The following is a 12,474-nucleotide window of genomic DNA, read 5'->3' on the forward strand; positions in this document are numbered from 1 at the left end:
TAAATAAGACTATATATATATATATATATATATATATATATATATATATATATATATATATATATATATATATATATATCATATAGTCTATATATCATCATCATCAGGCTGGTGACTTTAGCTTCCTTCTTCTGGGAGAAGCATGTGGCTGTTTGTTCCTCTTTTTTAAACTGCCAGAGGGGGTGTGCTCTGATTGGGTGGGGGACCAAGTGTGTTCTGATTGGGTGGGAGTGTGTTTTGAATGAGGGGGGGGTGTTCTGATTGGGTGGGTGTGTGTTTTGAGTGGATGGGCTGGTCTCAGCTGCCAGCCTTAGATCTGAGCTGGTGAGTTGTGCTGCTTTTGTTCGGCTTCGTGTTTGTGGTGGTGCCATGTTTTTATAGTGGGTGTCAGTTTGCTTATTGTGTGGTTTGGAGGGGTTTAAAGTGGCTGATGTTGCAGCTGTAGTTAGGTTTCTGTTTTGTGGTTGTGCCTCGTTATCATTTTGGGTTCGGATTTGCTTTTTGAATGGTTGTGTGGTGGTGATGTCATGTGGTGTTATCGTGAGTTTGGGTCTATCATTCTTGGTGGTTGGGACTCGTCTGTCAATCAAGGCGGGTTTCCAAATGGTTGGTAGGCGATTTGAACCTATATATATATATATATATATATATATATATATATATATATATATATATATATATATATATATATATATATATATATATATATATGTATGTATGTATGTATATATGTATATATATATATATATATATATATATATATATATATATATATATATATATATATATATATATATATATATATATATATATATATATATATATATATATATATATATATATATATATATATATATATATATATATATATATGGTTCAAATTGGTAGCCTCCTCCTCCTCCTCTTAAAAGACAGAAAGGGCTCCTCATATGTATGTATATAGCAGTTCTATTATATATGGGACAATCTTATTTCCTGTTTCAGCCTAACCCAAGGCCATCCACAAGCAGTGGTCACAGTAGTGACAGCTCATATTTGTGGATATTTTTGGATTGCTAACAAAGAATTAAAGGGAGACTGATGTGCATTTCAAACTTATTTGTTCTCATCAGTCAGCCATACCCTTCTGAGATTCGAACCTGGGCTGATTGCACATTAGGCAGTTGTTTTAACCTCTAGGCCACAGGCTCTTTCTCACTTTGTTAGCTGAGAAGCAAGGGAGATATGTGTTAAATGCTTGTTAACTATTTAGATTACCTTGCTAGGCCCCAAACAAGGGGCCTAGAGGTTAAAACAACTGCCTAATGTGCAATCCGCCCAGGTTCAAATCTCAGAAGGGTATGGCTGACTGATGAGAACAAATAAATTTGAAATGCACATCAGTCTTCCTTTAATTCTTTGTTAGCAATCCAAAAATATTTGCACACACACACACGTGTGTGTGTGTGTGTGTGTGTATAGAGAGAGAGACATAAATATATAAAACTGCTATATGCATACATATGAGGAGCCCTTTCTGTGTTTCGAGAGGAGAGGAGGAGGAAGGGGGCTACCAATTTGAACCATCTCTAAGGAAGTGTTGGAAAGTGCCCGGCAGTTTCCCTCTGCTTGATTCTTCCAGATTGTTTCATAGCCCCCTATTGGGTTTGTTTTGCTGAATGTCCCAACACTGACCGACATCACCCTGGTCAAAGCAGCAGCTGCTACTCGAAGGACCCCACTAAGAGGACCCCTCCCAATCTTATCTCAGGCCCCATAAACAGCAAGAGGACTTTGAGACACCAGTTTAGTCAAGAGGAATAAGATTATCACCTTTAGCCATCAGCTATTTATATATCTCTACTGAAATAATCCCCAGATGGATGAGGGCCTAAATTAAATTAAATTTGTTGCTTTATTCTGGTTCTTTTCTTCAAGTTGTATATTTGAGGAGATAGTCCGGTGCTCTTGAGCTTTTCACTGATGTAATATTGGAGACATTCTTACTCCCAAGAAAATGTAGAATGTCAAAAATGGAGGCAAATCCATTGTATTCTATAGGAGCTCTAACACTGCCAGCGAAATGCTGTGGACATAGCATAATTAGACCTCAGTAAGGCATTTGACAAAGTAGACCACAACCTGCTGTTTAGTAAGCTAGAAAAAAGTGGGATAGACAACATCACCACCAGATGGATCTGTAGCTGGCTGACTAACCATATCAGCAAGTAGTCCTCAATGGCACTACATCCACATGGAGAGAAGTAAGCAGTGGGGTACCACAAGGCTCCGTCTTAGGCCCAGTACTCTTCAATATCTTCATCAATGACTTAGATGAGGGAATTGAAGGGGAACTTCAATTTGCAGATGACATTAAACTGGCAGGAATAGCCAAGACCCCAGAAGACAAGCTCAGGATCCAAAAGGATCTTGACAGACTTGAACAATGGGCCCTATCCAACAAAATGAGTTTTAATGTGGAGAAAAGCAAAGTTTTACACCTGGGCAGGGAAAACCAAAGAGTCCTAGTGGGCAATCACTTAAACATGAGTTAGCAGTGTGCAGCCGCCGCCAAAAAAGCTACTACAATCCTGGGTTATATAAACAAGAGGCATAGAATCAAGAACATGCGAAGTATTAGTACTGCTTTTTAAACCCTTGTAAGACCACACCTGGAATACTGCAGCCAATTTTGGTCACCATACTACAAAAAAGATGTTGAGACCTTGGACAAAGTTCAGAAAAGTGCAACTAAGATGGTCCAAGGCCTGGAGACTAAAATATATGAAGAATGGCTGCAGGACGTGGGTTTGGCTGGTCTAACGAAAAGAAGAAATAGGGGAGACACGATGGCGGTATTCCAGTACTTGAGGGGCTGCCATAAAGAAGAAGGGGGTCACGTTATTCTCCAAAGCACCAGAGAGAAAGACAAGAAACAATGGTTGGAAACTAATCAAAGAGAGAAGCAACCTGGAACTAAGGAGAAACATCCTGACAGTGAGGACAATTAATCAGTGGAACAACCTGCCTCCAGAAATCGTGGGCGCTCCATCACTGGAGATTTTCAAGAGGAGACTGGACAGCCACTTGTCTGAAATGGAATTGAGCAGGGGGCTGGACTAGAAGACCTCCAAGATCCCTTCCAGCTCTATTCTATTCATTTAGTGACCGTAACTGGGATCAGCAACTTGGTCATTAAGTGAAGTGATTGTTAAGTGAAATCACTAAAACAATTTGTTAAATTTGTTTGCTGCCTATCTTGCTGTGGGGCTACAATAAAAAGGAAAAAATGAAGAGTATAAACAGAAATAAAATAATAGAACAATAAAATAATGAAAAAGAACCCAACACAATTACATCAATTTGACCACCAAAAAGGGCAGGTGGAGAGTAGAGAGCGGGGGGGGGGGGCGGAGGTGGCATCTGCCATTAACCTGTCCAACACTTACTCGATGAAGGATTTTCTAAAAGTTTGGAAAGAGAAATATCTTTAGGCCCTGCCAAGAAATGTGAAATGAAAGGATAACTCAGAACTCCTCCAGCTCAGCCGGACTATATTTCAATCGTAGTTTTCATATTGCTTCAGTACCATGTAAAATTGAGATGGCATATGTAGAACAATAAAATAAACTATTAGCAATAGATATCTGGACTTCAAGAATTCCAACTGGATGCAACATTTTTATTCAAATAAAAATGGAAGGGAAAGGGTACATAAGAGCGAAGTGTGTTCACAGCCTCTGCTCTTTTTAAAAAAGAAATGTGTTTAAAAAGCTGTCAATCAGGACATGGCCCTATCCTGAAGTCCGTACGGTTCCACCGCCAGCAGTGGACGGGATGACTGATCCAAATCCTTGGGCATCTGTGCTGTAGTCCCAGCCCAGGATGCAGTTTTAGAAAAGCCAGCATGGATTCCCAAAGTCCTCTTTGAAAACAGCTTTTCTTGACATCAACCAGTTTTCATACAGGAATTGGCCTCTGTTTCCCTAAAACAAAGAGACAGAGACATAAATGAATTCGGGCAGAGAATCTCACTGCATAGAGACATTAAGGAATCACCGCTTCCCACCGGCTGTTTTGCTGCAGGCACCTAGGCTAGCCGGCTCCTGCATGCGGCACCCAAAACTTTCCCTGTGCAGAACATCCGGCGAACGATCAGTAAATCTAAATGATGCAGGCACTCTGCTTAGAATTGGGAGTTTCATGCAGGCTTCATTAATTATTCCTAGAATAGACCCATTAAGTCAATGGGTCAAATAGTTCTATTTGTTTTGTTTCCTCTGAGCAAAATTAAATCTGCACTTTATTTCTTATTACTCTGGATATTTAAAAACTGCCAAACATTGTGCTCCAAAAACCCATTGCAATTAAACTCAGTTTGGGCCATTCAATACGGATCGTTTCTTCAATAGCACATCTGTGATTGCTGCACAGAAAGCGTTTCAGACAATGCAGCCGTTTTTGAGAGCATCCAAGAGGAGCATGCGCTTCTACAACCCAGCAGAGGACAAATCTGAAGGAAGCAACTTGATGAGCCAGGCCAAAAGCATTTCAGCACAAGGGAACAAAGCAGGACAAATCTGTCCATTTTTTACTTCTGTAAAAAGTAAAAATGCATTCCTTTGTATATATTTAGTGCATTTCAACATGCAAAAAGGACATCTATTTTCAGCCTGAGTTTATTTTTCCTGTACTTGGTCTTCTGTAGCCTTTGTTTCTGCAGCTAAACCAGAAGTGGGACTGCAGAATTAAATCAGAGCGAGAGGCAAAAAACCAGGCCGTGGCCCAGCAGCACAAGGCGGGCCAGGGAACCTCACCAGGATGGGGCCCGCAAGAGAACACTGAAAAAATTCTGCTCCCCCCCAACAGGATACCCGGGGACAATTTTCAGGATTTCTGCTCTCTGCAGTCCTTGACCAAAGCCCAAAGACAGCATTGATCCTTTTCTTTCTCATTCTGGCCACAGCAGAAGTTAACATCTTGTTAATCAGAGTAAGATCTTGTGATCCAAGCCTGTATCTACACTCACCTGGAGGCAAACAGAGCATCTCCTTAATTTCAGGCTGAAATCAAATAGAATAGAATAACTGAAGTTTGTCTCACAAAACAGCAAATGGATGCAAAAACTGCTTTGATCAATAGAATACCAACATATCTTGGATGGTTTTTAAGGTTCCCTGAAGTACCTGGCTAACAAAATAACCAGATAAACATTTGACCTGATGCCTCATGTTCCTAATGAAGCTTGAGAAGAAGACCCACATATGACCCCATGGGTGATATGTGGCAATGAATAAGACCACAGGAGAGGCTCCTATGCCATCTGCTGTTTCATTACACTGGCCAGGAACTTTGTGTATGGAACTACGCAACACTGCTATGACCATCAACTCCTTTTAAGCATCTTCAAAATGTTCCCAAACCCAGCTCTCTTTGGCTGAATCAGGCACCCTGCTGCTGTTCCCCTTCTTGCAACAGATGGTGGCTCCATCAGCTTCCAAAATTTCTCATCTCTTGCCCTCTTCTGCCTTAGACGTCTCACGTTCCAGGCTTGAACAACTCTGACAACAGGGGGCTACAACCTCTGCCCTCAAAAAGCCTTGAGCTGTTCTGCCAAGGAGGTATTGGGAAAGATGGGGGGGGCTGACACCCCCCCAATCCTCAGCACAGTTGGGTAGTGTTGGATAGTTTGTATCCATGTGTTCCCAACTGGGCATACATGAATTCAAACAAGAACAAGAAAAAAATTCCCGTGGCAAGAAAGGCTGCCCACTTGGTTTCGGGATTCTTGGCACCCTGCTGGGCACTCCCGCCAGATGACCAGGAAGCTTCAGAGAAACAGACCGAGCTCCAGCCTCTTGGTGAAGGATGGAACAGGCGATTCCTTCGTTGGAGGAGGCCAAGCAAGCGAAGGGGTTCTTACCTGCATTCTGGAGCTTTGCCCGAAGGGAGCTGGATCGCCCCGCTCGAGGAGAGGGCTGGGTTCGGATGCAGGGCTGGAGGGCGGCGGAGGGCTCCACCTGGAGACAAGCAGCCACAGGGAAACAGAACTGTGGCTGTTGCCAGGAAGGTTCCTTCAGATGATGTGGCAGGGCCTCCGTCTGCCAAAGCAATCGCGCAACCAAGATTCCCCCCCCCCGACACCCCTTTCCACACCAGATTCAGGTTCCACTTGGTGAGAGATGCCCTCCCTCCCTCACTGGTGAGTCACAGCCTGTGTAGCCGTGAAGGAAAGGTCCATGCCAGGAAGACACGGAAGCCGCCAGCCTGGAGGAGATGCTGAGCCAACTGGGCTCCACCAGAGATGTCAGGGCAGAGCGGGAGCTCTCGGAACCAGGGACTCAACGCTCCCTCCCTCAAGACAGCTGCACGCAAGGACACGAGCCCCTCCCCCAGGGACTTAGCATCAGTTCTGTGACAGCAACTTTCAAGGAGAGGACCCCCCACAGCGGGGGCCCCAGGAAGCCCAGCAGGCAGGAAATCCCAGTACCTCTAAGTGCTCCTGGCTGGTCCAGGAGCCCAATTCTGCCCTCCGAGTGCCAGGGCCCAGTTCCACAGAGCGAACCCTCTCGGCAAACTTGAGGGAACAGAGCGTCTCGCTCGTGTTCTTCTCAGCCGGAGAAACCTGTGAAATGGGAGGAGGAATGAGCAGTCACAGCCCAGGAGCCCCAAGTGGCCCCAAAGGGAGATGTTCTGGCTGGGCAGCTGGCCTTCCGAGGGCCTTGGCTCAATCTCCAGGCAGGGAACGGCTGGCCGAGGGACCCCACGCCAGGAGCCGCTCGGGAAGCAAACCAAACCCCAACCAAATTTGAAAGGGAACTACCTACATAATGATGATCATGTTAACTGCTAAAAGGTATAAATCACAGTTGAGATTTGAAATGGAAGAAGTAGTTAAAGAATGCATGATAAAATAGGGTAGGAATTTTGGATACAATTACAGGTGGATCTGTGGGAAAGGATGAAGTTAAGAGGACTTAAATGGACGTTGCCTTACGATTCAAGAGAAATGTAAAATGATGTACCATTGTTACGAGGGATGGTTGGCCAGTGTACCTGATTACCTGTCTGGATCTGGAAGTCGCTCAGAAGCTTCACATTCCTATTCTCCACACTTTTCATGGGATCTGCCATCTGGACTTAGGAGGATCTAGCCCATATTCTGTATAGCTAATGCTGCATCTACCTTATTTACACCCTGCTACTGTGTCTTGGACTACCTCTGAGGCCTGCGCAGTCTGCACCTTGGATTCTGTCAGTGTGGTAGACCACAACCAGCCCTGAACATTTTCCAAACCTGCAAGCAGACACCCTCAGCCCCCTTTTGAATTCCCTCTTGGCCACCCTGAGCCAACCAGAGCGGTGCAACTGCAAGAACGTGTAACGAGAAGAGCTTGGCATAGGATTCACCCATCCAAGAGCAAGCATTTTATTCTCCACTAATGATTGTGGGGGGTTGGAGGGGGTATCCCCTTTAAGGTTTCTTCTGAGATATTTTTGGAGACGTGGGTGTTACTTTGAGCTTTTATTTATTTATTATATTTATATGCTGCCCATCTCACTTTGGGAGCAACTTCTGTAATGCTGCTTTGGATAAATAAAGATCCACATTCAGAAACCAGTTTTAGTATGCATGTGGTCTTGTCCCCCATTTGTGCTTTGTGGCCCACCCCACAACCGGCGCACACAATGGAACCCAGGCTCTGAATTCTGAAAGGGGCTTTCAGTTGGTTTTTCAAAGGAGGATTGGGTGAATGTCCAGAGCAGGATGTGCACAGTTGGGAGGTTACCCGGCCAAGCTATAAAAGCATTTTTTGAATTATCCAAAAAGCATCAGCTAGAGAGCAACATTGACCGTTGATGTACAGGACTCATACGCATCATCTGACATAACCATCAAACAAGGAGCAAAGTAGTAGGCACGCCAGATGCAAAATCAGGACCCTGCATTTTGTCCCTGGGCTACCTGAAAAATCCACCGAAGTCCACCTTTCTCTGGAACACTCACCTGGACCATCATGAGGGTCTTGCTTTCACCACTGAGAGAATCCTGGAGGAGATAGGTCAGCTTGGAGTTGCGAAACGGCACGTGGGACTGGCGGGAACGCAGCGCATAAATCACATCTCCCAAAGCCGAAAGCGACTTGTTGATGTACTGAGCCTCACGCAACCGGCTCCCTTCTGCACCAGATCTACCCACACGCTCAGATCCTGCCAGGTCTACTAAATTCAGCTTCCCTAGGAGATGAGAAGGCAAACACTGAAGCTGCTGCCCAAAGTTTATTTCTTTTAACTATCAAAGACTGTAAAGCTGGCTGTAATCTTTGAGGGAGAGGACAGGCGAGGCCAAGTGATGAGCAGGGCTAAAGCATGGTGATAATGCCCTATCTTTCTGCCTCTCCTTCTGTCTCCGTGGAATAGAAGCCTCTTGTCAGAGACCTGAACTGATCACTTTGAAATGGACCTTTGAAATCAGACTGGGTGGCCCTAGGACTGCTCCTCTTTGCTCTTCCTGCAGAGGTCCATTAATTCGCCAAATGGACTGACTGAAATCCATGCTAACAGTATCACACAATAGCAACAGCATTTATAGTTTATAGTTTAGTTTATAGTTTATTATATTTGTATACCGCCCTTCTCCCGAAGGACTCAGGGCGGTGACTTTCCATTTAGACTTTCCAGCCCTCTCTGAGCAGTTTATAGAGTCAGCCTGTTGCCCTCAACAATCTGGGTCCTCATTTTACCACCCTCGGAAGGATGGAAGGCCGAGTCAACCTTGAGCCGGTCAGGATCGAACTCCTGGCAGCGGGCAATGAGTTAGCCTGCATTCTAACCACTGCACCACACAAGATGGATCTGTGTTCTCAGGCGATAAAATGACGGCTCTGCCAGCCACAAACTGAAAGCAAGCTGCTCCTCTTTTCAATGGCAAGATTTCCTCTATGCTGAATTCTTCTATTTTTATTTAGCATGTCATGACACTGTGTCTCCACTAATTTCCAATAAAAAGTGCTAACACATTACACTGCTATCATTTTTACAGCTTGCTCAAGCCTGGCCCACGCTGAAGACAGATGCTTGGCGCACTTCACACCTGCCACCCCCGGCAGGCAAGGGCCAGACCGAAAGGGCAGCCTCCCCAAGAGCTCTCAGGCTGCCTGAATAAGCAGCGGTTCCGCCCTGCGTCCCCTGCGCATGCAGGGGAGGGGCGTGAGATTCATGTGCTTTGCATGTTCCTGTGAAACAATCTAATTCAAACATCTAAAAAAAGTAATGTAAGTTCTAGAATGCAATTATCCTTCCCATCTGCACTTTTCTGAACTTTGTAATGTAGTTTCTCAAACCCCGCCTCCCCAAAGTGTACAAAATGGCAATATTAAAAAAATGGAGAAAATCCTTTGCAAAGAGCATACATTACAGAAAAATGTAAAGAACTATTTACACCTTTTTGCTAATGCAACATACATTCAGGTGCATATGAGTTCTTCTGGAGGACCTAAGAACTTTTCTAAGAAAATACTGAATAATAGGAAGGGACCTTGGAGGTCTTCTAGTCCAACCCCGATTGAGCAGGAGACCCTATTCCATTTCAGACAAGCGGCTGTCCAGTCTCTTCTTAAAACCTCCAGTGATAACGTTAGCATTAAACTAAAGAGATGCAGTTGTCCATCATTATGTGACTGCAAAAGGACTGGCAACCAGAAGTGGGAATCCCGTCTTTTTCTCAGCATTTAGGCAGCCACTGCAGGAGGGCCAACCAGGGTCTGCCCGTCTCCCGCCAGTCATCCTGGCTGCTGGTCACGAGATTCCCTGGGTTCAGCAATCCATTCTGAATCAGAGGAGGGGTCCACACCCACCTGTGGTTCTTATTCCTGTGCTGCAATCGGTTCCCCTCACTGTGATCATGAGGAGGGCATGAGATCTGGAGCTGTGTTCATTCAGGTGGGTGCACTCCGTCGCTCGGTTGATATGACCAAACTCAAAGACCTGGGAAAAAGTGGAGGAACCGTCATGGAGTTCCCTGAGCCTGGGGACTTTGGCAAAAGGATGACTGGCAAACTCCTGCCCAGCAACCTCTTCCCTTCAGCCAGAGGCGTTAGGAAGAGGATCAAAGGCACCAAGGAGGCAGAGAGCATCTACCCAGCACCCACCGTTCTGTGACCCCTTTTCCCTGCAACAGAGATGACTGATGGGATTAATGGTCTGAGAATTGTTTTTTTGGTTGGGAGCAGCAATGGGGGGGAAGAGAGAATCAGCCTGATCTGCCATTTTCAGCCTTCTGATCCCCCTTCCTCATCTGGTAGACACCCGGGATGTCTCTGCCACTTTTCAGCCATTCTTACCCTGGCACCGATTCATGGGGGGAGCCCTCAGCTAAAGGGCTAAACACACAACTGGTGGCTGTTAAAATCCCTAGCAAGCTGGCTGGGGCATTCTGGGAGCACGTGGTGGGAAAATCTCGGCTTCAGCCATCAGATTTGCCCAAACTCCAGGGAAAGCTCCATCTCAGGAAGAGAATGGACCCCCCCCCTTCCTGGACACCTTGGCTGGGACTGCCACACCAGGAAGCCCCTCCTGTCCCTGCTAACTTGGTTGATGTCTTCAACGCTGTGAACAGGGAACTCGGTCAAGCCTGGAACGTAAAGCTGCCCGCTGCCATCTGGGCAAAGTCTGATCTCCAGCTTCTCCTGAGGCTCCTTTCCCAGCAGGTCCCTGAAAGGGAGACAGAGGAAGTGCCAGTCACGGAGAAGGCATTCATCCCAGGAAAGAGAAGAGAGGCCAAATGACCAAAATGCAAAGATGGAAGCAACTTCCTATTGAAAGATGCAAAAGGAAAGAGCAGAATCAGCCTCTGCTTTGAAGTGTGCGGCCCCAAACCCCATTCAGCGCTTCGGGGAAGCTGTCATTTTGTTGGAAAACCCAGAATTAAGGCTCTCATTTTAGCCCAAAGACTTTACTTTTTAACCCACATAAAGTCAGGCAAACCACAACCCAGCACGGCTGCTCTGGCCAGAGGTAGCTTTGTGCACTGCTCACGTGTCCAGAGGGAGACGGAGCTGGGTAATGGGGTGGGAGGAGTTCTGGAAGGTCACCAAGTGCAACTCGGAAGCCCCCCTGCAAAAAGTGTGACTGTTGCTCCAAAGCATGCAGGCAGGGGCTGCGGTCGCCCTTCCCCACATGCCAAATTACCTCTTCCCAACCGCTGGAGAGGCTGGTTTCTGCCGTTACCTGAGAGCCTCATTATAGATTTCAGCCACACTGACAGTGATGCTGTAATTCCAGTCGGGAGCCTTGGACTGCACCTCGGAGAAGAGAAGCCGCAGAGCCCGCTGGTTGATCCCGGGGTTTTCCAGGCTGCCCTGATGAGAGAGGCAGACACGCATCGTGTTGATGTTAAAAGCAAAGGAATTCCACGAAAGAAGAAACTGGAAGCGGCCATTACAGAGATACCCACAAGTGGCAGCCTCAGGGGGACACTGGGGAAAAAAAAGACCTGCCAACTCCATTCCTGCTCTCTTTTCCAAGTCCTGGAGGGGGAGAGCAGCCCAGAAGAAACTCGTGAATAGTTCTTGCCAAGGTCGAGGGTCTGGTGGGGGTAAAGTCCCCATCCTTTCATTTTTTTTAAAAAAAATGTTAATTTTCTTAAAGAAAAAAAAGTAATTAAAAGTACAAACTAAGAAGAAAAAGACAATAATCTATCTTATATTTTATCAACAATCACTGCTTTACCAATGAATTTGCTATTGTAAGATGAACAATGAAAGAAACCATTGCAAGATATTCCGGAATCTCTGCCCTAGAAACACACATTGCTCCATTCTTTGATTAGTAGAAAATGTTGCTCTTTCCAAAGCACAGAGAACACACATTGTAACAACCAGTCCTTAGCATTTGGAATAATTAATATCACCTTTCCAATTTCTTACAATTCTTTTTGCCAATTCTTTGAGTGCCTTTTGAACTTGGAACAGTTCAAAAAAGGACAACAGTCAAAGTATTTTATTGTACTTTTCAAAATATGCGTAGTTAATTTTGGTTCAACAAACCTCAGTTTACTTTACAAAACCTTCTTCTGCAAGCATCACCCCAAAATAATGGATAAAATCTATCGTATCCAAAGTAGTATGAACGATTTATGCAATTTATTGGTTTCATTTGCAGTCCCTCTTCTGCACATCCCGAGCAAGTGATCCATTAAGCAAGAGTTTAAAACTCTCCTTCTTTGTGATAGGTGCGAATGCACTTGCCAGCTCAGCGATGCTGAGATAATCACACATGTGCCCTGATGCTGCCTTTCCCCCCCCCCCCCGCTGGTGTTCAGACTTAGCTGCTCCCTTCTAGGCGGCTTTCTACCAAGAGCTGGCCTGGTCATCTGGCCTGGGGGTCAGAATGGGGTGGAGCCCATCAAATGGCTCTTGAATGGCTGAACGCTCCCAGTGACTGCACTGTATTGTTTTTAATTGTTTTAATGTTTTGTATTGTGTGTATGGTTCT

General features: G+C 45.4%; 1 protein-coding gene across 13 annotated transcripts in view; it reads right to left on the bottom strand.

The window, feature by feature from the left end:
• Positions 1-2,666: 2,666 nt before the first annotated feature.
• Positions 2,667-12,474, bottom strand: part of KIFC3 (kinesin family member C3) — a 35,069-nt gene continuing 25,261 nt past the window's right edge. For 5 of the 13 annotated variants that reach the window (XM_081336172.1, XM_081336161.1, XM_081336171.1 and 2 more), the window contains 7 exons: positions 11,209-11,339; positions 10,569-10,692; positions 9,837-9,966; positions 7,988-8,217; positions 6,470-6,604; positions 5,903-6,035; positions 2,672-3,965 (listed from right to left, as the gene is read on the bottom strand). In XM_081336172.1, the coding sequence (XP_081192298.1) occupies positions 3,940-3,965; positions 5,903-6,035; positions 6,470-6,604; positions 7,988-8,217; positions 9,837-9,966; positions 10,569-10,692; positions 11,209-11,339 (909 nt within the window). In that variant the 3' untranslated portion in view covers positions 2,672-3,939. Of the gene's footprint in view, positions 3,966-5,008; positions 5,043-5,902; positions 6,036-6,469; positions 6,605-7,987; positions 8,218-9,836; positions 9,967-10,568; positions 10,693-11,208; positions 11,340-12,474 lie in introns of all 13 variants that reach the window. The other 8 variants (XM_081336166.1, XM_081336165.1, XM_081336160.1 and 5 more) reach the window with 6 other exon arrangements.

Source organism: Vipera berus (genome assembly GCF_964194415.1).
Source record: "Vipera berus genome assembly, chromosome: 10".
Taxonomy (NCBI): Eukaryota; Metazoa; Chordata; class Lepidosauria; order Squamata; family Viperidae; genus Vipera; species Vipera berus.